Source organism: Artemia franciscana, chromosome 18 (assembly GCF_032884065.1).
Source record: "Artemia franciscana chromosome 18, ASM3288406v1, whole genome shotgun sequence".
Taxonomy (NCBI): Eukaryota; Metazoa; Arthropoda; class Branchiopoda; order Anostraca; family Artemiidae; genus Artemia; species Artemia franciscana.
Genome location: NC_088880.1, coordinates 31916411 through 31941235, shown reverse-complemented (window position 1 = coordinate 31941235; position 24825 = coordinate 31916411). Strand labels below are relative to the sequence as shown.

The 24825-nt window shown below is 35.3% G+C and overlaps 1 protein-coding gene across 3 annotated transcripts in view; it reads right to left on the bottom strand.

Annotated features, from left to right (window-relative positions):
* Positions 1–24212, bottom strand: part of LOC136038876 (uncharacterized) — a 178678-nt gene extending 154466 nt beyond the window's left edge. For 2 of the 3 annotated variants that reach the window (XM_065722339.1, XM_065722341.1), the window contains exons 1-2: positions 24160–24212; positions 10037–10154 (exon numbers count right to left, since the gene is read on the bottom strand). In XM_065722339.1, the coding sequence (XP_065578411.1) occupies positions 10037–10148 (112 nt within the window). In that variant the 5' untranslated portion in view covers positions 10149–10154; positions 24160–24212. Of the gene's footprint in view, positions 1–10036; positions 10155–24060 lie in introns of all 3 variants that reach the window. The other variant, XM_065722340.1, reaches the window with a different exon arrangement.
* Between the last annotated feature and the right edge of the window lie 613 nt (positions 24213–24825).

The following is a 24825-nucleotide window of genomic DNA, read 5'->3' as shown; positions in this document are numbered from 1 at the left end:
TGCCCTTGAGCTTTGTTGATGGTGATTGCTAATCGAACATTCCCTGTGTCTCCGTCGTCATTTATATATCCCCCTGTGCCCCCCGGCGTCCCCGTTGTAGTTGTGTCCCTTCGTCCCGGTCGTCATTTGTGTCCCGGTGTTTTTTTCTTTCTAGTTTTTTACCTTTTTTATTTTTTTCTTTTTAGGTTTTCCTTTTTTTAGCTTTTTTCGCGCCATATTAGTTACGCGCCATTGTAATTGTGTCCCTGTGTCCCACCTGTGAATATAGATTGATATATATATATATATATATATATATATATATATATATATATATATATATATATATATATATGTGTGTGTGTGTGTGTTTTTAACTACGTAAAACTTGCGAATATACAACATTCTTCGCTGTACTATTGTCTGTGCATATAATTAGATTGTCAGGTTTACCGACTCTTGAACATGCAACATATAATTGTCCATGGCAAAACAATCCGTATTCAGATCTATACCTCATTATTATAATGATTGCCCTTGAGCTTTGTTGATGGTGATTGCTAATCCAACATTCCCTGTGTCCCGGTCGTCATTTATATATCCCCCCCTGTGCCCCCGGCGTCCCTGTTGTAGTTGTATCCCTGTGTCCCGGTCGTCATTTATATTCCCTGTGTCCCGGTCGTTATTTGTGTCCCGGTGTCCCAGTCTGTAATTTCTCTTTGAGTGTCCCGGTCGTCATTTGTGTCCCGGTCTGTAATTTCGTCAGTCGACAAACAACTTCATGACGGCATAATGTTCAATCTTTATAGCCGTCCCAGCCGAGTGGTTAGCATGCTAGACTCAAAATCCTTTGTCCTTGAAGACGGGGTTCGAGTCCTGGTATCGCTGTTTGTTTGTTTAGAAACGGGGTCGGTGGCGCGACTCTCAAAGCCAAGCCAGAGTCGACCCAACTCAAAACAAGTACCTGGAGATATGTGGGAATAAGAATAATCTTTATTCGTTTCCTTAATCACACTGCAACAACATCGGTATCGTCAAACAAAAGCACAAAAAAAGAAAAGCACAGAAAGCCACAAAAAAAACACAAATGATGAGCCATCACATCGACTTTAGGACACTGTTGTTGTAACACCAGACGTAGTAGGTCACGAAAAAGTATAAAAATCTTGTCGCGAGTGTGTAGGCGGGCATTCTAACCTATTTTCCTTTTTCAGAGTCGCCACCCATGTTTTGTGTGCGTTGGTCTAAAGTAAACGGAGGCAGGATATCTCGGTGTGTTGAGGAATTGAGGATGTCAGCTCCAAACTTCACCAGCATTTCATACCTCCTTTCATCCAAGGTTAGGAGCTTGAGTTTTCTCAAGCTTTGCTCATTATTTTGCAGACTCTCTTCACAATTGTTTACAATCAGTTTCTGTGTTTCTCCGTAAGCAACGAATGCCAGACAAGATAGCCGTACACATACAGTCATTACATAAGTTTTATAGTACGAAAGCAGGAGTTCCTCTGTCATTCCAAATCTCCTGAGATTTCCGAAGGATTTTAGAAAACAAGCTGATTTTGCTGTGATTTGGCTGATATGATCTCCGAACGAGAGATCGTCACTTAATGTGATGCCAAATATATTCACTGATTTCTTTGTCTGGGGAGGTGCAGAGTCGTCTATGCTCTTCTTCTTCAGGAAGTTATTACACATTACACAGCTTTTCTCGAGGCTTAGCTGGAGCTTCACTTGATTAGCTTGATGTTGAAGCTCAGCAACCAGGGGCATGAGTTGACTGGGTGTTTGTGACAGGAAGTGCAGTAGGCTTAACAAAAGACCATCTGCAAATTCATACCTGTCTGTGTTGCCTCATCAGTTGGTTGATGACTATCACAAATAAGATGGGACCTAGCTTGCTTCTTTGCGCCACTCCACACTTGATGTCTTGGAAGTTGGATGTTCCCCGTTTACGAATTGTACGCACTGTTGACGACCAGAAAGAAAACTCGCGATGGTGCATATGAGAAACTGTGAGACTTACAGGGATGTTTTCTTTAGAATTGGAGAAATAAATGTCTTTTTGAACTCATCTGGGAAAGTGCCTGCCAGCAGGCAATGGTTATACACCATAGCCAATAAGGGGGAGCATGCATGAATCAGCCTTAGAAGAATTTCACAAGGGTAAGAATCTTTCCTAGTGTCTAGGTTTTTGAGATCTAGGGACCTGGGAAACTGTGATGATAGGGATGGTTTCGATTGGATCATTTTGTGGCAAAGTCTTGAGGGGAGGTTGCTCGAGGCAAATATTTGAAAAGTGTGCATTAATTTTTTTCTGCGGTTATATCCTCTCCTTGCTAGTCCCTCAGGGTGGATTTAGACTTCTTCTGTCCCATTAGTTCCTGTAGAGTTGTGTGGAACTTCCTTGGGTCACTGGCGGACAACTTAGCGAAAATCTGGTGTCCATACAGACAAATAGCTTGCTTTAGTAGTTTGACCACCATGTTTCTCTTCCGTTTATATTGGTCAGGGTGTAGCTTTATCTCATAAAGCATGTCTCGATCTGCCACTGAGGCTTTAGTTGTCGGAGTAACCCATGGTTTATTCTGTACCCTAATTGTGACTCGCTTTTCAGGGAAGAATCACTCGTACTTTCAAATCTCTTGTTCACAGAGTTTGGTCAAGCTGTTTGTCCCTTTGTTTTCGAAAAGGCGGAACCAACATATTAAGTTGAGCCATTCTCTGAAGCCAACTATACTTTCTTCTGTAAGTGGACGATAGGTGAACTGGGTTGGTTTACTAAATTTTATTGTTGACTTTGGTCGTAATATAACTGTTGCACGGTCACTGGTTAAGAGTGGTGCTTCAGCCGAAGGATCTAAGTGGAAATCGACAACTGTAGTGAAGATCAAGTCAAGAGTGTTTTCACCCCATTTTTTCACTTTAACTATTTGATGAACCACTTTAGAGCTTTCGATCCAGTTCCTTCAGGTAGTTGAAATCTCCACAAAGAAAGATTCCAGCATATGAATATTTCGTTCTGGTGAAGTCACAACTTTGTAGGAGGTATTCCAGTAGTTGTCGTCGATATTGTCCTCTTAGTGGGAAATATACCGTGGCGTATATCAATGAAGACACTTAACAAGGTAAGCCTTAAGGTCGTGCCCATAGCCACAAAATTTCGATGCCATGGTTCTTTGGTACTGCGATATCCAGAATCCTCTGAGGTACGTTTTCTTTGCAGTAAAACCGACACCGCCACCGTGCGTCACGGGTTCTCCCGATGCCCTGCAGCGTGGGGAGATATAACAGGAATACCTGTCAATCATGGCCAAGGTAGGAGACGGGACCAATGTTTCTGTCACGCACATGATGTCAGTGTCATGTTTCCTTAGGAAAACTTCCATATCCTCTGCCTTGTTATTCAAAAATCAAACATTTAGCAGGGCTACTGTTGAAAAACGGTAAGATTGGATTGATCTTGTATCAAAACCTTTTTTATTTTTTCCTCTTTCCAGGCTGCAGGAAGAAGGTTCGGAAGTCCCCTGTCTTAGATTGTTAAAGCCTGATGAGATGGAAAAATTAGTGATGCATTTTGAACTAGTTTTTCTTGTTGTCTCCGTGTTTAAACAAGTGTTTCATGTACTAGACTGCTGGCAGAAGCAGAGAAAGCAGAGGATGGCTGGACCCAAGCTCCCCTCTGCACTTCCAGGCTGAAGGGGCATGAAACGGAGATCAGTATCACCAGTAGGGGCTACTAAGTTTAATGTTTTGTCTTTACCTTATAAACTGTAATTAGAACTTAAAAAGGTCTAGCTAAGATATCTGAAGTTGTTTCGTATAGCAAATCTTTGATATAGCCATTGTAAATATTAGAAGCCACAAACGGATTATGTTTATTGTGTTTTGGTCTGAGACATGTGATCCTTATAGACAGAATTTTTGAACTACAACTTTTGCCTCATATAAGTAGACTAGCATAGATTCGCCAACTTTTTTTGATAATTGTTTTTTCAACAGCTTGTTGAAAATCAGCATACACATAGTGCCTCTTGATTTGGTTTTAAAGCAACATAACCTTTCCCTAAAGGTTTCTACTTTATATCCTATAATAGTCCTAAGGTATCCAGCAGGATACCTTGAATATTTCGGTCTATTTTGACAACTTGGATGTACTTAAACTATTTTCATTTGCTACATTAATAGCAGTAGAAATAGTGCTAAAAGTGGTAGTAATGTTGGCCATCCTCGAAGTTTTAGCTCAATATCCTAAGGCGTTGCTGGGATGTCGCCAATACACCCCTTTGATAACCCACAAATACATAGTGTATTTTGATTCAGTACTTTTTGGTTAGGTTAACATCCCTCTTAACACACCCTAAAAGTTTTAACTTAATACTCTAAGCTGTTCCTGAGAAATTGCTCATACATCCTTTTGGCAACATGAATCCACATGGTGCATTTTGATTTAATTCAGCACCCTCATAAATATTCCATGGAAATTTCATCTTAGTACCCTTAATCTCAGTAGAAGCAACAGTCGTAGCAGTAGTTTTAGTACTATAAGTGGTGATAAGCACATAGTGTCTTTTGGTTAACCTCAATATAACTTGAAAGTTTCAACTTATAAGTCAGAGCCGTTCCTGAGATATTATTGGTACATCTTTTTGACAATTCACATACTCTTAGTGTGTTTTCGTTTAGTTGAACATTTCCCTGAATATTCCCTGGAAGCATCATCTTAAAACCATTAGCTTCAGTATTTGCAATGGTTGCAGTAGAAGTAGTAGCATTAGTAGCAGTATGCACATAGCTTTGGTCTTAATACCTTTAGCTTTAGTAGAATTAGTAGCAGTAGTAGTATTAAGAGTAGTAGTAGTAGCAGAAGTAGCATAGTAGCAGGAGCAGAAGTAGGAGCAGCAACATGCAAATATTACCATTTGATTAGTTTAATATCCCTCACAATGAGCCCTGTAAGTTTTAACTTCATAATCTAAACTAATCGTTGATACGCTCCTTTGACAACCTGCATGCACGAAGTGTGTTTTGATTTAGTTCAACTTTCCTCTCAATTTTTCCTGAAATTTTCACCTTTATTCCGTTCGTTTTAGTGGTTAGAGTAGTTAAAGCAGGAGTAGCAATATTAGGAGTAGTATTAGCAGTAGTAGTAACAGTGGTAGCATTAGCACTAATAGCAGTGGTAGTAGGCGCATATTGCATTTTGGCCAGTTGAACATCCCTTTCATTATGCCATGGAAGCTTCAACTTAATACTCTAGGCCATTCCTAAGATATTGCTGATACGCTCTTTGGACAACTTTGGACCAAGAAGTTTGTTTTAATTTAGTTCAACGCCCCTCTCAATATCTCCTGAAATTTTCACCTTAATACCCTTAGCCTTAGTAGTAGTCAAAATACAAGTAGTAGTTGTAGTAGCAGTGTCAGTAGTAGTAGTAGTAGAAGTAGCGTGCATATATTGCCTTTTCGTCAATTGATCATCCTCCTTTAAGCATCCAAGAAAGTGTCAATTTAATACCCTAGGCTGTTCCTGAGATACGCCCTTTCGATAACCTGCATGCACAAAGTAAATGTTGATAAAGCTTTCCCCTCAATATTCTCGGAAATTTTCACCCTCATACCCTTAGCCATGGTAGTAGTAAGAGTCAAAATGGTTGCAGTAGGTTATAGCAGTGGTAGTTGTATTAGAAGTAGTGGCAGAAGTAGTTTGCACATGTTGCCTTTTAGTCAACTGATGACCCCTCACATCATTCCCTGAAAATTGCAAATCAATACTCTAATTCATTCCTGAAATACACCCTTTTGACAACCCAGAGACACAAATGTGTGTTAATTTAGTTCAACACTCCCCTCAACAGTCCCTGGAAACTTCACCTGAATAGCCTTGTCCTTTTTGGAGATAAAAGGCCAAACATACACCCCTCCCAATAACAAATACTATATGTAAACAATAGAAAAATTTCATAACTCACAGCCCTTGCTCCAAGGGATCTGGGGGGAGGCATTCCCAAAGACATTGTTTTAGGACCTTTCAACTATGCTGAATAAAATGGCTATCTCGAAATCTTGATCAGATATCTTTGAGGAAAACTGTGCATGGAAGGGGGGCTGGTTTCTTTCCAATCACTAATGATTCTTAAAAGATCGCTAGAACTTTCAATTTCCAATCAAATGAGCTCCTTCTGAATTTTCCCCAAAACTCCTTCAATACGAAGTGTCTCTGGGGGAAAAAATGGATTGTACCCACTTCGCTCTTTACTTAAGGAGCGCTATTACGCTGTCTATGATTTAAAAACAAGGAAAAATCAAGGATTCAATTTTGGGAGAGAATACCTCCATTTGCAGTTATTTTGTTTTTGGTAATAGCAGGCACCAAATTTAGTAAAATTTAGGTGAAGAATCAGCAAAGATTAAACCAAACATGTATGGAACCAAATGGCTTAAGAAGGTGTTGTTTTCCCTTCAAGGTCCAGTTATCTTTGGAAATCCGCAGACTGCTGACAAAAATTGTTTTAAAATTTAACTTATTAGTTTGGCGTATCTGTTATCACCGTTCAACGTGGAAACACTGACGAAAATGTACCCCTACCTAAACAAATTTTGATAATAGTTAAGCAACCAAAAGATAACCCTTAGAAAAACGCAGTTTTCAGGTATGAGTAGACCCAAGAAGAGTCCAGAGATGTTTTTGTTCTGATGTCCTTGGGACCTTTTTTTCAATTGTAAAGCAAGCTTTGATCACAATATTATGTTCATTTTAAACACAATTTTGCGAAACGGAGAACCGAAAACTTTCAACTTTATATTGGAACAAAATTGAGGTGACTAATTGACCACATGAAAAAATCTAATGTCGATAATGTCTGTTACATTTTTTTGGAAAAAAAAATCTCCCCCGCGCAAAAATAGACATTTCTTTAGTTGTAATTCGCTTTGAAGTAAGATTCAATCATTCAAGTCATCGAACATTTGCACCAAATTGAGGTAGAGCCACTAAAATTACAGTCAAGATGGCAAAATTAGAAAAAAAAACATTAGAAAAGCTTAGAAAAAATATTAGGCTTAATATTCTAAGCCTAATATTTTTCTAAGTTTTTTTTTCTTCTTTCTTTGTCGCCTGTATTCCCGGCTACAGAGCGTTGCAGAGGGGAGGGGAGGGTTTTACATGAAGACGTATTTGCTTTTATTGTTTAAACTTACTATTGAATAAATCTATCTTTCAATGAAGGTCCTGTGGTGGCGCAGTGGATTTGACCTTAGCTTGGTAATACGGGACCCAGAGATCGAATCACGCTGCAGGAATGCACTGCAGGGCCGACGCAGGGACCATAGTAGTCAAGAAGCGTCGTTAATTCTTAAATAATAATAAATAATCTTTCAATGAAGACCCTTATTTGACACTATCCAGGCATGTTTTCATGACACATAAGTTTTAGGAGTATCAATAGAATTTTCTAAAAAAAATTAAAATGACAAAAATTATCCTTTATGCTCTTTTGTTTTAAAAAGAAGTTTCATCTTTCCAGTCAAATTTGGTATCCCACATATATTTACCAAACTTGTAAAACTTCAGCTCTTCTAGGATGAACCTTTTTTCTTAAATCTATACTTAAATTCGTCCCAAATTGAGACAAGGCCTTATCCGGAGGGGGAGCCCCCCCCCCCGAACTGCTTGTCCGACTCGTAAAAACGTTAAAAAATGAATATAAACAAATTTTTGATGCGTTTTTAAAAGTTTTTTGTAAAATAACCCAAAAAATCATTTTACCCCTCCCCTTCCCCCCAAAAAAATCCTTGATACGAACTGAAATGAAAGGTCTCTGAAAGGTATCATTTTGAAGAGAATGATGCTCGTGTGTCAAAACCTAGTGAATTTTTACAACCATAATTCAAACATATCCATTGTACCACCTGAACCATCTAACTGAGGAAGTTGTGTGTTCTTAAAGTTTTGCACAAAATTAAGAGCTCATTGCTTACTACTGATTTGTATCACTAATATTGAATATAAGGAGCAATAACCCACTAATTATGGGTTATTTTAAAGCTGGGTTGTCTGGGGATGATATTAAATGGGTGATTTCTTGTATAGGTAGTTTTTTTACGCTTGGAGAAAGAAGAAGATATTTATGAGAGGGTTAGAACAAAGAATGGTCTTTATTTTTATCTAATTTATGGAGAATAGGAGGAAAATGTGTTTTATTTTCTGGGGAGGAGTGGGGGATTAAGGGATTTGATAAATGAATTTTTGAGAGGGTGAGGGGGAAGAGCTGTGCTGCACAAATTGTTGAGGAATGGGTGTTTTGTGAGCATTAGGGATGTGGCACGGTTTGTTCGAATGGGCACGACCCACTGGAAGGGTGTTCTTTGATGATTATGCTCATATTAGTGTTTTCTCTTTTAACTGGTGTTTTATTTTTTTATTGTTTTGTTTACTTGTTTAATTATTCTTTCAATTACTTTTGTATGTTGTTTTCTTTTTTTCTTCTCTTCTTTGTGATCATGACCGTGCGGAGCTTTTAGTCTCGAATATACACATATATATATTTATACATATACACATGTAAACATATAAATATACATATGAAGATCGCCGATTTAGCTCAGAAAAAGGAAGCATTGATTTATATTTGTCTGTATTAATTACTTCAGGTGCTCTTTCATTTGTATTTATAAACGACAAGCGAAAGCTTTCAGTTGCGGTAATAATAAAAGGATAAATAATGTGGTAAAAGAAATCCTTTAAGAATGATCTAAAATACAAAATCTTCAGAAGAGAAGACAGAAATATATAAGAATCTTGATATATGAGAATGTAGAGCATTTGTACAGAGCTCAATATTTGCCCCTCCCCCACCTCAGACAAACATTTAAAAATACTTAATTAAGTTGTATCTAGATACATAGATACTAAACTAAAAATTTTACCCTAAGTAACCCCTTAAAAACATTGTAAATTTACCCCCTTAAATTTAACCCCTTAAAAACTTTAAAAAAAATTAAAGGAAACAGACAGTCTAGTGTTATTCAGTAAAACTGCAAAAACTTAAAATAAGCTTAATTTTACTTTAATTAAAATTTCAATTTTAATATCCACTGTAATTTCAGATAACAAGGGTGTGGCCCAGCAATGCAGAGGCTTTTCAGATAGACAAACGCCAAAATTTAGGTTTTACTTTAAACAAAGATACTGGTAATTTTATAATAAGTGACTCTTGTCTTAGCTTTCTCAAACCAAAAGCTGATAATTTATTGACCCCTGAGATAAACCCTGCGTCACGTTCACATTCAGAAAATGACACGCGCTTTCAACCCTTAGATCCAAGATCCTTAGATCTCAAAATGGGATGTATTGTTCTCCTTTGGTAGATAATTAAGTGTTTGAAAGATTCTTCAACTTTTCAGTCGCTCGTCCATTATTGAATGATAGCATTGTTTTTTGTTAGTGGTGGATACTGGTGAGTGGCATACTTTTGAAGTTGGGTTTTTTGGCTTTAAATGTGAACATATTTTCTTGAGACTTCCTTCTATAGCACTGACGAAAAGAAGCAATTTTTCTCCTGGAGCATTTGTCTTGTTTGGCCTAGTATTTTAACTGGCCTTAAAAAGGTCTATTCTCGATCTCCATTGCTTTAATTTTTATTTTTAATTACAGGTATAAGTTCATTTAAATCTAAAAATTGCGTGCCAGTAAACAGAATCTTTTAATTTTAAACTAATTTTTATTGATTGTGAAATAATTAACGATAGATCAATTCGCAGAACACAGGCTAGTAATAGTAATTAAAAACATACTTTACAGTAATAGTAATTAAAAAAAAATGAACAAAAATATAGTAAAAATTTATTAATAAGAGTTCTTTGGTTAATGGTAGATGTCGTCGGTTGTTAATTTCTTTCTCATACGCTTAAGTTGAAAAAACTGATCGTGTATTTGCAATCTCAATAAACAGTATGAACTACATGCACCTTTGGTCAGGAGAAGGAAACAAAAAGAAGAACAAAAAACATAGAGACAAAAAAAAGTGTACCAGATAATTCAGAGATAAAAAAAAAATTACCTGAAACTGGTCTATATGATCCATCTACGCTTTCATGTAAAGTTCCAACGCTGCCAACTCCATATAAGGCTTGGCCATCTCCAAGGAAACAATCTTCTTGTTGGTTGATCATTTTTTTCTGAAAGAAAACGAAAATTTACTATAATTTCTTTCACTCTTCACACAAATATAAAAGAGAGATAAAATTTTTTTTTTCTTTTCAAATACGAAAAAAATGCTTTAATAGACAGTGTTTAGTCTAAAGATGCATAATCCTAAAGAAATTTTTGCATTTCAGAGGAAGGTGAACTCTTTACCTGGCTCAGTCATGAATTATTCCTTTTTCCTTTCCAGCAAGATTTACTGCACAAGAAATAACCACACCTTAACTTTTGAGAATATCCTCAACATTTTTGCTAGGCCATCTGGGACACTTGCAAGGAAAGCCATGAAGTAGTTAGCCGTGATTAGACCATGATGTCATGATCAATAACTTGAAAAGGGGTTATATTACTCAGACAGTGGCTTATTTAGAATTTCCATTTAGGGGCAAGGGGCAGGAGCTAAAAGCTACCGAATGTTCAAAAACTTACCGGCAACTAAGTATATTACTGTCAGTCTCCTTTTTGAGCTTATTTATTACTATGGTACTATAAAAGATAAATAATAAGTTCAATTCATCAAATTGAAGAGCTTTAATCTTGCTAACCCTTGAATCAGTTACAAACAACAAAAGCACTGTAAATACTTATTATATTTTGACCTTGACATTTAAATTGACACACATGTGTTCAAGAACATTAAACCAGCCCTCTCCTGTCAGATTTTGGAAGGATGTTTAAACTGCTTTAGCGGGTTAAATGAATGCTATGTAGATGTCGTGGTAAAAGGAAGAAAACAATCAAGAGTAAATGCACAGTTCTAAAAAATCAGTTGTTGTATAAACCAAGACATAAAATTACTCTAGATTTAATAATTACTCGCATTTCCGCGACAGAACAGGAAATCCACAGTGTGATAAAAAATCTTTATAAAAAAAATAGACAAGAAGCTGGATGAAAAACTAGTGGCTGCTGCTGGTAGGCAGTCTCTATCCAGTGATATTTTGAATGCCATAAAAGCTCGAAGTTTGACTATCGTCAATGAGGTTTACTCAGCATCGAATGTTGAGTTTGAGCCGAAAGTCCTAGCCCTCAGCAATCAATTGAAATTTCTAAGAAATCAGATAACATTTCTTGAGGAGAGAATTAAGACTGCAGAGCAAAAATTAGATATGTACGATCAGGACTTAAGGCCAGACAGTCTTCTTTTCAGAGGCGTCAAACATCCTCCAAGTAGTGACGTAAGGTACACTACTGAATCGGGGGTGTGATACGCAACAAAATGGAAATCTCTGGAGTATCTGATGGTGATATTTTGGAAGTAAGAAGAATTAAACTAAACAGTTCAACAACTCGTCAAGATGTCATAGCCCTGGTCCTTGTCAAATTCAGGACGAAAGAAATAGTCCAGAAAATTTTCAAGCTGAAGTCGAAGTTGGCACGCACTGGTATATTTGTGTTAGAAAACTTAACAAAGTAGAGATGGGACATTTTGAACCTTGCAAGTAGGAAGTACGGAAATAAACAAGTGTGGTCTGATCAAGGTCGCATTTATATACACCTTGCGAGTGATGCCTTCCCCCGTTGCCTATGGTCGTTGCAAGAAGTCACTTAGATTGTTTTTTTTTTTTTTTTTTAAGGAATTAGCATAGCTTATATCGTTTTTATTTCTTAGAAATCAGTATTGCCGTTGTGCCGGAAGGATCGGTTGGATGAATTAAAAAATAAAGCTTTAGATACTAATGAAATTTCAGATTGTAAAATTGCTCAAGATAGTGTTGAAAAAATGCCCTGAGCCAGAACGAAAAAACAGTATGTCACATTTGATATTCCAATACAGAAGGAAATTAAAGAGTTTTCGTGTGTCTGGATGGAATTGCCACATTACGTCATTGTCTGAGTATATGGATAGTTTTTTGTCTGCTATGAATAGTAGTGTTGATGTATTAGGTATCTGCGAAACGTTTTTGTCCATAGACAGCTGTCTCTCGTCTTACATTTTTCCAGGATACCAAGTGATTTCGAAAGTGAGAAATCGGATGAGACAAGGAGGTTTGTATTTTGCTGATAAATGGAATAAAATTTGAAGAGAGGGGTGATTTATGCTTTTGGATTGAAGGTAAGGCTGAAATTTTTCCATTAGAAATTGTAATTCATGAGGATAAAAAGATAGTAATTTGTTTAAACCAACTAGCACTCCCTCGGTTGAGCTGCTTAATTTATTTGATGACTATTTATGTAAATTTCTGTCTGAAAAAAATGAACGTATAATCATAGGCGATTTTAATTTTGATTTGTTATGTTTGAATAGTTATAATTTTGATTGATTTTTTTTTTTAACTTGATGTTGTTGCATGGTTACTTTCCTATGAATCGCCTTCCATCTAGAATAACTGAACATTCTGCTACTCTTATTGATAATGTGTTTCTTCTTTCAAATTTAGTATCAGATTCTTATTGTGATATCATGATCCATCCGGGATCAGATCATCTTCTTGTTACACGTATTATATAGCGATGGAGCCTGAATTATAAATAGGTATAAAATTATATGAGATCTTCGGTTAGGATATTTACGTAAGTTCCGCGAACAAATAAGCGTACTGTCCTGGGAAAAAGTGTATGAAGAATCAGATCCCTCGCGTGCCCTCAACAATTTTCTTGGAATAATTACTCCGATATTTGAGTCTACTTGCTCCTTGAAGCCTACTAGGAGAAAAGAAGGAGAATTCCCCCAAAACCCTGGATTGATGAAGAAGTTCTTTAAGCTATAAATGCTAGGAAAGCTTGCTTCTTCAAAAGTTTAAATGACTCATCTGAAGAAACTAAAAATGAATATATTAGTCAACGATATTTAGTGAATAAGTTAAGAGGTTCTAAACAAAAGAAAGAAATATTGCACTGAAAACTTTAATGAACAAAAAGGAGATATGCGGGGCACTAAGCAGACCATTAACGGCATGATTAAAGGCACAAGTAAACATGATAGCCTCATAAATGGTATCACTATCAAGAGTGTTACAGCCACTGATAAGCAGAAGATTGCTGACGAATTTGGTAAATTCTTCTGTGGTATTGGAATTAAAATCAAGGGAGACACTTCCCACAGAGACCCAGCAAGGAGTAATCCACTCTTCGAAGATAATCGAGGAGAAAATCATAACTTTCAATTTGAGAAAGCGTCAATGTAAGAATTAACAAAAACCGTGAATAATTTGAAGTCAAATGCTGCTGGTATTGACGGTTTGAATCTGAAAGCGTTCAAAGTAGTTTCAGTGTATCTACTACCATGTCTTCTTTACCTTGTTAACCTGTCACTTGAAGTCAGCCAACTCCCAGACGCAATTAAATAAGAGAAGGTCCTACCACTGTTCAAATCAGGCAATAAGCAAGATACGGCGAACTGACGACCTACAGGCTTGTTGCCAATATTCACGAACATATACGAGAAAATTGTACATCGACGGCTGTATGAATATTTAGACAAGCTCAGAATATTAAGTGAGTCATAGTTCAGTTTCAGAACTAAAAATTCAACTGTTCATGCGGCATACCATCCATTGGAGTGCGTTGATAGTGCCCTAGAAAGGAATCTTATCCCTCTTACTGTGTTCATAGATTTTAGAGAAGTAATTGATATCATTGATTTTAATCTTTAATTAAGTAGGTTAACTTGCTTAGGAGTCCGCAACGATACATCATTCACAGATGACACAGCACTTACAGTGACTGCGAAATCTATTGAAGATCTTATAGAGAACTAATAGAACTATCGAGAATTAAATATCAGTTCATAAAGCATAATTTTCTTGAAGTGAATATTGAGAAGACATGATTTTTAGTCGCATTGGTAAAGTTGTAAATAATTGTCATAGTATTCTTTTACATGGTGTTTCCATTAGTCAGGTTTTTCAATGTAGATTTCTAGGATCGTATTCTGATGTAAATTTTAGATGGATTGGTTGTTGGCTTCATACTTGGCTCGCGGAGTTAGTATTTTAAGAAGATTTCACTATGTTTTTCCTCTGCATGTTCTGAAAGCAATTTATTGTTCAATTGTTCATCCTTATTTAGTGTATGGTTGTTCATTGCATGCAAGCAATTTTTCTAGTCATGTGAAAAGGGTCCATATTATGCAGAATAAGGCTATTAGAAGTTTGAGTGAGTATCTTGCGTGTGATAGTACTAGAGATTGTTTTAGAGATTTAGATATTTTTAATATTGATTGTATATCTCAGGAGATTTTAATTTTTGTATGCTAGGTTTTAAATGGATTGTCTCCTCAGTATTTTAGAAGTTTCTATCAATGTAATTCAAAATTATCATGATTATTCTACTAGGAACTCTGAACGGTTGACTAGTGAAATCAGGCATACAACACAATCTGGATTTATGATTAAACATGTAGGTGTGGATATTTGGAGCTCAATTCCAGAGAATACTAGGTGATCTGAAAACTTTATGTTATTTAAAAGAAGAATAAAAAAGTATTCCTTGAATAATTTGTAAATTATGGCGGTTATAATTTATCTCACTTTTCTTTTAAGACGAGAGATGGATGTTTGGAGACTCCATAGTTCTTCGTCTGTTTTTTCTTTTTTTTTCGTATTTCTTTGATCTTGAATGAATAAGTTGCTGTTGTTTTGCTGCTTAACAGGGGCATTTTTAGGTCCCTAAACTGAGCAGCATAATGTTGATTGTGGCACAATTTTAGTAATTTTTTTTGGTTGAAATGGATGCATACCTACATACCTACCAAAAAATGCAGGAACTTTATAAGGATAATAATAATTGCCCATAGATCTACATTTGGCTTGCCAGACAGATGGCTCAGCATGGACACTAGTCTCAGAGAAACAGAACTTCTTATAATTTTGCAGCTTCATTGCAACCTTGGCTAATGCATCAACAGTAAAACAAGGGAACAGAAGTTGGGTTTGAAATGATGTAGCCCAGTCATTAAAAAATATCAGATCATTGTTTTGCATAGCTGCTCAAGACATAGGATAAAGACAAAGTCTTTGTAAAAAAAAGAAGTGTTTGAAGAGGAGAATCACCAATGTTTGTGTCTTGGTATTGAGGTCGGTGTCCCAACACTTTCAACAGTCTGGGCTGTTATTCCACAAACCAGACATGCCAAAACCTCCATCAAAGCCAATTATAAAAACGATCTCAAATTTACTTTTGGAAACAAAAGAGAAAAAAGTTATTTTGGATCTGAACTACAATTTGCACCATACCCTCTATTTTCATCAATCCATTTTCAATGGAGATTTAACCAAACAGTTTCCTGTAGTAAAACTAAACATTTTCCTGTAACAGCTTCCTGTAGCAATACCACCCAGTTTCCCGTAACAGTTTCTTACAGACTATTTCCTGTAGCAATACCAAACAGTTTCCTGTAGAGCTCTGTGATTCTTAGCCCATATTTTGGTGACCATATCTTAGCTGATTTAATGTTTGTGCATTTTCACTCACCGAATTTAGAAAATGGTTGCTTGAAATGCGCTCAGATAGTGCATTTGTAAACAGATATTTTCCAGAATTCAGCAAGAGGTATTTAAGGAGAATAAAAAGAGAAGAGAAATATAGTCTTAATAACAAGGAAAAATCAGGAGTAAAGTCTCGTGGGTATAGTAATATATACAAAGAAAGGTATCTTCTAGCTCTTATCTCTACTGATTTTTTATTTCCACTGATTAGAAGACTGTATAGAAAATTGGTATATTACTTTTCTATGACTCTAGATTTTAAAAACATAATTCTAATAACATTTAATGGGATTTCAACGCATATAACTACCACTACTACTAACAATTCACTACACCACAATGCTGCCAGAGGCCAATACAGCTACCCATGCTCCTCCTACATCCCAATATATTCAAAGACTCTCTCTTTACATCTTTCCAAGAAGTTTCAATTTTGCTTAAATTCTCCCTTACCTGGCGTGCAAATAGTGGGGTAACATGGCAGCCATGCTACTTGGCAGTTTTCATGGCATAGTGAATTTTGTTGGCAGATCCTGTTAAGAAAATCTCACTGCTTCCACTATCCCTGCATTTATTGGCAGCTTTCGGAGTTTTGTCAAGTTCTGCTACTGGCTGCTTTGAACTTTCTCCCATGCTCCTCCTACATCCCAATATATTCAAAGACTCTCTCTTTACATCTTTCCAAGAAGTTTCAATTTTGCTTAAATTCTCCCTTACCTGGCGTGCAAATAGTGGGGTAACATGGCAGCCATGCTACTTGGCAGTTTTCATGGCATAGTGAAGTTTGTTGGCAGATCCTGTTAAGAAAATGTCACTGCTTCCACTATCCCTGCATTTATTGGCAGCTTTCGGAGTTTTGTCAAGTTCTGCTACTGGCTGCTTTGAACTTTCTCCCATGCTCCTCCTACATCCCAATATATTCAAAGACTCTCTCTTTACATCTTTCCAAGAAGTTCAATTTTGCTTAAATTCTCCCTTACCTGGCGTGCAAATAGTGGGGTAACATGGCAGCCATGCTACTTGGCAGTTTTCATGGCATAGTGAAGTTTGTTGGCAGATCCTGTTAAGAAAATCTCACTGCTTCCACTATCCCTGCATTTATTGGCAGCTTTCGGAGTTTTGTCAAGTTCTGCTACTGGCTGCTTTGAACTTTCTCCCATGCTCCTCCTACATCCCAATATATTCAAAGACTCTCTCTTTACATCTTTCCAAGAAGTTTCAATTTTGCTTAAATTCTCCCTTACCTGGCGTGCAAATAGTGGGGTAACATGGCAGCCATGCTACTTGGCAGTTTTCATGGCATAGTGAAGTTTGTTGGCAGATCCTGTTAAGAAAATGCCACTGCTTCCACTATCCCTGCAATTATTGGCAGCTTTTGGAGTTTTGTCAAGTTCTGCTACTGGCTGCTTTTAACTTTCTCCCATGCTCCTCCTACATCCCAATATATTCAAAGACTCTCTCTTTACATCTTTCCAAGAAGTTTCAATTTTGCTTAAATTCTCCCTTACCTGGCGTGCAAATAGTGGGGTAACATGGCAGCCATGCTACTTGGCAGTTTTCATGGCATAGTGAAGTTTGTTGGCAGATCCTGTTAAGAAAATCTCACTGCTTCCACTATCCCTGCATTTATTGGCAGCTTTCGGAGTTTTGTCAAGTTCTGCTACTGGCTGCTTTGAACTTTCTCCCATGCTCCTCCTACATCCCAATATATTCAAAGACTCTCTCTTTACATCTTTCTAAGAAGTTTCAATTTTGCTTAAATTCTCCCTTACCTGGCGTGCAAATAGTGGGGTAACATGGCAGCCATGCTACTTGGCAGTTTTCATGGCATAGTGAAGTTTGTTGGCAGATCCTGTTAAGAAAATGCCACTGCTTCCACTATCCCTGCAATTATTGGCAGCTTTTGGAGTTTTGTCAAGTTCTGCTACTGGCTGCTTTGAACTTTCTCCCATGCTCCTCCTACATCCCAATATATTCAAAGACTCTCTCTTTACATCTTTCCAAGAAGTTTCAATTTTGCTTAAATTCTCCCTTACCTGGCGTGCAAATAGTGGGGTAACATGGCAGCCATGCTACTTGGCAGTTTTCATGGCATAGTGAAGTTTGTTGAACTTTCTCCATACCTGTTCCTTGAGTATCTACCCTCCCCTCATTTAAGAATAACCTACTTTTTGTTGGCTGACAATGAGGAAACAAATGTTAGCCTAATTACTACTTTTTTTATTTTATAGTGTTTACTTTAGTAGAGTAGTCACATAATTTTCTTTAAAAGAGTAGTGTTGTAAATACGTAAAATGAGGTGACATTGATAAAATAAACTACTCCCTAGGAAATACAGGGTAAGATTGATGTTTTAGAGTTTCCCTGTAGCTGCAAGACAAGCTGAGCATACCTTTTTAAGCATCACCTGCAGCATTTAATGGAGTTGTTTAATGATTCTGATTTTCCTGGGCTTAAAAAAAGGTTATACCTCTTCATCTAGAGTTTTATCAATTTAATTAACTGTTTAGTTTATCCCTTTGATAATCTTGTGCCTATGGTGATACATCAGCGATTGGATGGCACCTGATTTCTGACATTATTGTAAAAAAATAGAAAAACAAAATCAATTTTATCATTATTTGAGAGTAAAACTTTATTAGTCCTTTTTTCTACATTTAAACCTAAGAAAATGTTACACTATTAGCCTTGCATATTTAAAAGCCCTATTCAGCCATATTCCTCATATCATACAGGCCTCTACCTCCACCCTCCCATCATCTCTCCCTTAGAGCTAATTCTGCATTTATCTGAAGATTCTTTCAAAACAACTGCTGAAACAAAGAGGGCCATTAAACTAGAATAAGAATTTCTTTCAGATACTGTAGTCAGTGACCACTCATTTGATAGCATTTTGTTGAAAATCAGGAAAAGTCTTAGAAAAAACCACTCAGACTTTCAATCTCCAATTTTCTGATCCCCCTCCAAAGCTTATTTGGCAAACCCTTCAACACAAAGTGCCACTGTGAAAAAATAAATGAACAAATATTAATACACTGAACCCTTATGGGTTGTTACTATAGGTAATACAATACATTTGCCCCCAACTGAAACAGGAGAGTAGAATTTCTTCTAATGCCTGGAATTATCCAAGGGTGAAATAGGGGTAAATTATCCAGGAAGAGTTATTTTCCAGAAAGAGGGGGGGGGTAAATGCCGGCTCCTGGCAAAAAGATGGTATAAATACAAGACTTCTCTGGGATGCGAAATTTAGAATAAAATGAGGATATGGATTTTACTTTGGCCCTCCACATGGTTAAAATATAGATTATGCAGTTCTTTTGGATGAAACAGCTTTAATATTTGAAGCAAACGGCTTACCACATTCTTTTAGGAAGGCAATTGAAATAAAAAAAAATATATAAATAGAGACATTGCTTTAAATAGAGATATTGGAGATGTTTCTATAAAACCAATTTACAATAACTTAAAATTTAAGGATTCAAATAACATTTTCCCTTAGTTTAAATTAAGATCATCTGACCACACTTTTAATGAAAATTAGGACAGTAGAAAAGCTAAGTCAATCACTAAGCAGAGAATTCTTGCCCAATCTAATTGGTGAATAGTCTTTCCATCATTCTGGCTTGCTTTTTTGTTTGTTTGATTCAGTCTTTCTTCTGCTCTTATAGTTAATTCAATTTTGTCAAGGACTAAAGTCCCTGACAAAACATCTGCCTCTAGCATTTTCACTTCTTTTTGTCTACTGGCTGACATTACCCTCATCTTTTTGGCTATTTGATTTTTTGATCATATGTCAATCCTGCTTGTAGCCCTTTATGTCTTTGTAGCCCTTTATGTCTTTAACAGTATATAGAGCTAATGTAATTTTATTTCAGCTAATATTTCACCACTTTAAAACTATAACTACCTGTACTATAATACACTTTATTGTTCTGATAACAAGAGACATAAGCCAGACAGACTGCTTTTGTAAACCAGGAAACAGAGATATACATAAAAACAAAATCATATTCAAACTTTTTTTTCTGACAGCCTCTTCATGCTTTTTTGCTCTGAAGATTGCAAAGCATCATAAAATATGGGCCAAGTAGGCCTAGGCCTGGGGCGCACAATGCCAGGAGGTGCAAAAATTATCACAGAGTGATTTTTTTTCTTAACAGCAACTGGACCTATGTTCTTTATTGGCAAAGTCTCAGGTACACTCTCAGCCATGCAGCCTATTCACATAGAAGTGATTTTAAAACAATAGAAGAATTCTGTGTCCACTTATAAAGAATTAGATTTGTCCCTTTATATACCACCTCTCAAACCAGGGAACACAGTTCTACACAAAACATAATCATATTCAATCTTTTTTCTGCCAGTCTCTTTGTCCTCTAAAAATTGCAAGGCTTCATAAAATATGTCAGTAAAATATGTAAGATACCAGTAAAATATGTAAAATACCAATTTTACAGGGGTCCCTAAAATTATGATAAAATACCCAGTTTTACCAGTTACAACACTCTGAGAGGGAGGGGGTGGGAAGTTGGAGTTAATTTTCCGAAACCAAGTGAAAATGACAGTAAAAACTGAAAAATGACCCATACAGTAGTCTACCATAAAGGCAAGAGAAACCACAAAGGAAAATTGACCTATTTCTGCAGTTGCTTGAATTGTGCAGGCTTATTTTAGTTTTGACAAGCTTTTTTAGAAACAAAATTTCATCTGGAGGGTATACTGGGGTTATTCAGTCAACTAGTCAACTATCAATAGAGTTCTATATAAACTTTAGAACTAGCTAATTAATTGACTATTGAGATCCCGCATATATATAACTTGGGTATAAATTTGGCCAAGCAGTTGGCTTTAAGTAGAGTTCTATATAAACTATAGAATTAGCTACTTAGTTGTGTTTTTGGATATTCTACCTAGTTATTTAATTTTTGTGACTTGCTAGTTAGCAATTCTGTTTCTATTATACTAACAAAAATTGTTTGCTAACATTTACATAGTGGCAAATAACCCTTAGTCATAACTTCAAAAGAACTCTAGTTAAAACAAAAGCTATTTGAAATTTTTAGGGATTGTTTTTTGTCAAAGAGGCCTATAAGGCAAAAATTTTTTTTTGGTGAATGCCAAATAGGTTCTTTGTTTGCAAGAAACTAAATATATTGTCATTCTTGTTTTAGTTAAAAAGCACATAATACTTTTTTTTATTTATGCATGCCTCAGTGTGATGGACTTGGAAAATTAATTCTTTTAAAAGTGCCTGAATTCCCTGAAAAATTACATCACAGCAAAACTGAGATCATTTTGAGGGGTTTCTATCTCTTCTTAAAAAAATCAACAAATAGCTTTTCAAAATAAAATTTGACAATTAAGAATAAGGCAAATAATAATTATTATTCCTGAATCAGCTACAAATGGCAGTTTTCTTCTGACTAGCCAGTTTTATTTTCAATGAATCAATCATTTTATTCATGCTAAATCACTATCAAAAACATAAAATGGTTATTTGGCCCAAGAAGCTTAGCTTGTTGTAGGTCACAAAATACAATAAAAAAAAACACTGAAAGAGCCATAAACAATAGGCTTAATAACAGAAATACATAAAATACAAAGATAAAGGAGAATATACACTAGAATACAAAAAAGAAGAAGGAGAAAGCAAGAACTTTAACAGTTAGGATGGTTCCTGGAAATAATTGTCAAAGAAGAGAAGAGAGATATATTATCTGGAACATAGTTCTCCTCAAAAAATGGTAAATAAACAAAGGAGGGAGGAAATCTACTGGACTAAACTACAAAAAGACCCATTATGAAGCTGTTTTTGCAGAGATATAAAGGGACATAAGAAGGAATAGAATTGAATAGTGAATAGCATTCACAGGATTCATCAACAACAGCTCAGACCTCTTAGCTGCTGCTGATAAATGTAAATCTGCAAGAAGAACAACACAAAGAAGAAGAGTACCTACCTGAGTTTGTCCATGAATAAAATTTCTGTAGAGATGGTGGAAGGGTACCTGGAGGACATTACAAACATGCTTTTAAACTTTTGGTTGCTATGATATGTTTTGAATCCTTTAGGCCTTTGAGGACTCAAAATGAATTTCCTAAAGAAGCATCTTTTGGACTGTGAAAGAGCACTCTTATACCAGCTAAATTATGTTGTAAGCTGCAAATTTACCAGCTAATCTAAACTCAATTTTATAAATGAGTGGGATCTCAATTGTCAACTAGTTAGCTAATTATATAGTGTATGTAAAACTTAACTGATAGCTGACTTTTTTAAACTTGAGTTCTTATATAAGTAGGATCTTAATAGCCAACTAGTTAGCTAATGCAACAGTGTATACAGAGCTCTGTTGATAGATGACAAGTTGGCTAATTCTGGCTGAATATATATATATATATATATATATATATATATATATATATATATATATATATATATATATATATATATATATATATATATATATATATATATATATATATATATATATATTAATCACTAATTTAGGAAAACAGTCTTCCTTTTCTCCTTCTGTCTCTCTTTTTTTTTTTTTTTTTTGGGTTTGTGCTGTTGCATTGGTGATTTCTCTTTTCATGATATATATATATATATATATATATATATATATATATATATATATATATATATATATATATATATATATATATATATATATATATATATATATATACATATATATATATATATATATATATATATATATATATATATATATATATATATGTATATATATATATATATATATATATATATATATATATATATATATATATATATATATATATATAAACATATATTAGTGATATCTAATAGGCCAATTGGTTGGCTAATTTTAACATTTTATAAATATACTGTCAGTTATGTTAGCCACCTAGCTGGATAGAAAAAAATTTACTGTAGGCTACCCAATGTTTGGCATTGGAGTTTTTCTCTGTAGGCTATATAAACTATACTGTTTTACATCAACTGTGTGATATCCCAAAAAACAATAGTGTATAGAAAGTATTGATTAGGCAAACTGAAATAAGCCTATTTGAAAACAACTTCATAGGTGTGTTGATTTCAAGATGATTCTTTATTCAAGCCAACTGACTTACAGTAAAAGCAGTAAATCCTTTATAGTATTATTTGTCAGTGTCTGTTGTAGGCTAGTGGTTATTTTTCATAGATTTGTATGTGTGTGTTATGTTGTCAGCATTGTCATAACTTCTTTTTATTATGTTTAGTGCAGCAAGATTGAAACCTTACCCTATTTTAAAACATTTTGATTATAAATAAATCTATTATTGTTATAATAACAATTTTATTAGTTTTATAAAAATCAACAAATATTGATATATTACCTGGTTTATTAGAATGTAAAATATTGAAACTGTAAATGTTAGTCAATAATTTATAAATATCATTCTAAATTATATGTAATTTAATAAATAATTAAAAATAAATGAACAGTTGTATTTTACATGTAAATATAAAATATTATTCATAATTACAACAACAAATAAATAAAATGCAAATAAATCAACCACCATAAACAGTGAGGATGGTTGATTTATTTGTTCAATCAGAATAAACTATATTTAGCACTATCTGAATCATAAACCTGTAATATAAATAATTATATATACAAAATATTGGTATTATTGAATAAATAATAAATAAATAAATGTAGGATAAGCACAGCTTATGGCAAGCAACATAGTCATATACATGAGAATATTACAATAGGGTTTGCCATGGCCCTAATTATAGCTTTTGTTATAAGCTTAGGAAAGGAAACATGTTTGCACAAATCCCTACTATACTTTACTCCCAACTCTACCCCCTTAATTGCAAATATGCAACCCAAATTATTTGTTTTTCAATATATTCTGTCACCCTTCACTTGATTTTCTGTTTCTTGTTTTGTTGCTTCAATTTACAGACTGGCTACATGGGTTAGGGCAAGAGAGATGCATTGAGAGAAAGATGGGATGTTTATAAATCCAGCTAAATATTTGCCAATTTGGGGGTGGGGGTTAGGGATAACGTATAGCAGGGAAGCATACAAAATGTGGGTTAGCTATAATCATTCTGTATATTATGAAGTATTTTCTTAACATGTTAACTTATTTATTAATTTAAGAATTGACAACGCTTCTTGACTACTAAGGTCCCTGCGCCGACCCTGCAGTGCATTCCTGCAGCGTGATTTGATCTCTGGGTCCCGTATTACCAAGCTAAGGTCAAATCCATTGCAACACCACAGGACTCACTTCTTTAGGCATGTGCCAATATTTCTATTCGTGAAGGTTTTATCTATAGAGAAAACCAGCTAAAGGAGCCAGGAAGCACCAAAACAAAATTAAAAGCTGGAAATGCAATTTTTCATGCAAAGAAACTAAAATTCTGAGATAGCCTACAGTCTATATCAATTCCAAAAATTACAATTTTCTTAGCTGGACATCCTCTCAATGAACACCAAACCACTAGGCAAAAATTGGTATTTCCTAACCTGGTTCATCTTACAAATTACACCTAAACTACCTTTAAAATTTACAGGAAAACATGTTTTATTCAAATTAGATTTTTCGGGGGTGTTAGTGCCAACAACAGTGCGAAAAACATCACACACATTATCGAAACGAATTTGCCGAAAATGGCCAAAAGTTACACCCGAAGACTAAGCACAATTGAGAGGGTAATTGGGCTTTGGTATTAACATTTGCGTGAATTTTTTTAATTTATTTATATTGCGTTCAGATCTATGTCTATTTAGGTTAGTGTTTCTAAACACGAGTTTAGCCAGAGAATAGTACCCTGGTAGATAATTTTACTTGACATTGGCTGTTATTAATTTACTTGTTTTAATTTACTTAATGTATATTAATTTACTTGGCTGTGACATGACTTGAATGGGAATGGAATTAGATCCATGTCGATTTAGGTTACAATATCTAAACGAGTTTGTAGCCAGATAAATAGCACAATAGCAGTTAATTTACTTACATGGCGTTCAGATGTATGTCTATTTAGGTAAGCATATCTAAACATGAGTTTAATTAGATAATAGCACCATGGAAGTTAATTTTTCTTCCCCCATGGCAAATTCCTCCATGAAAAGTTTCCCCCGTATAGCCCCCTCCCCTCAATCCCTCCCCCAACCAAAAAAATTCCCAGAAAATGTCTGTACACTTCCCAAAAACCAGAACT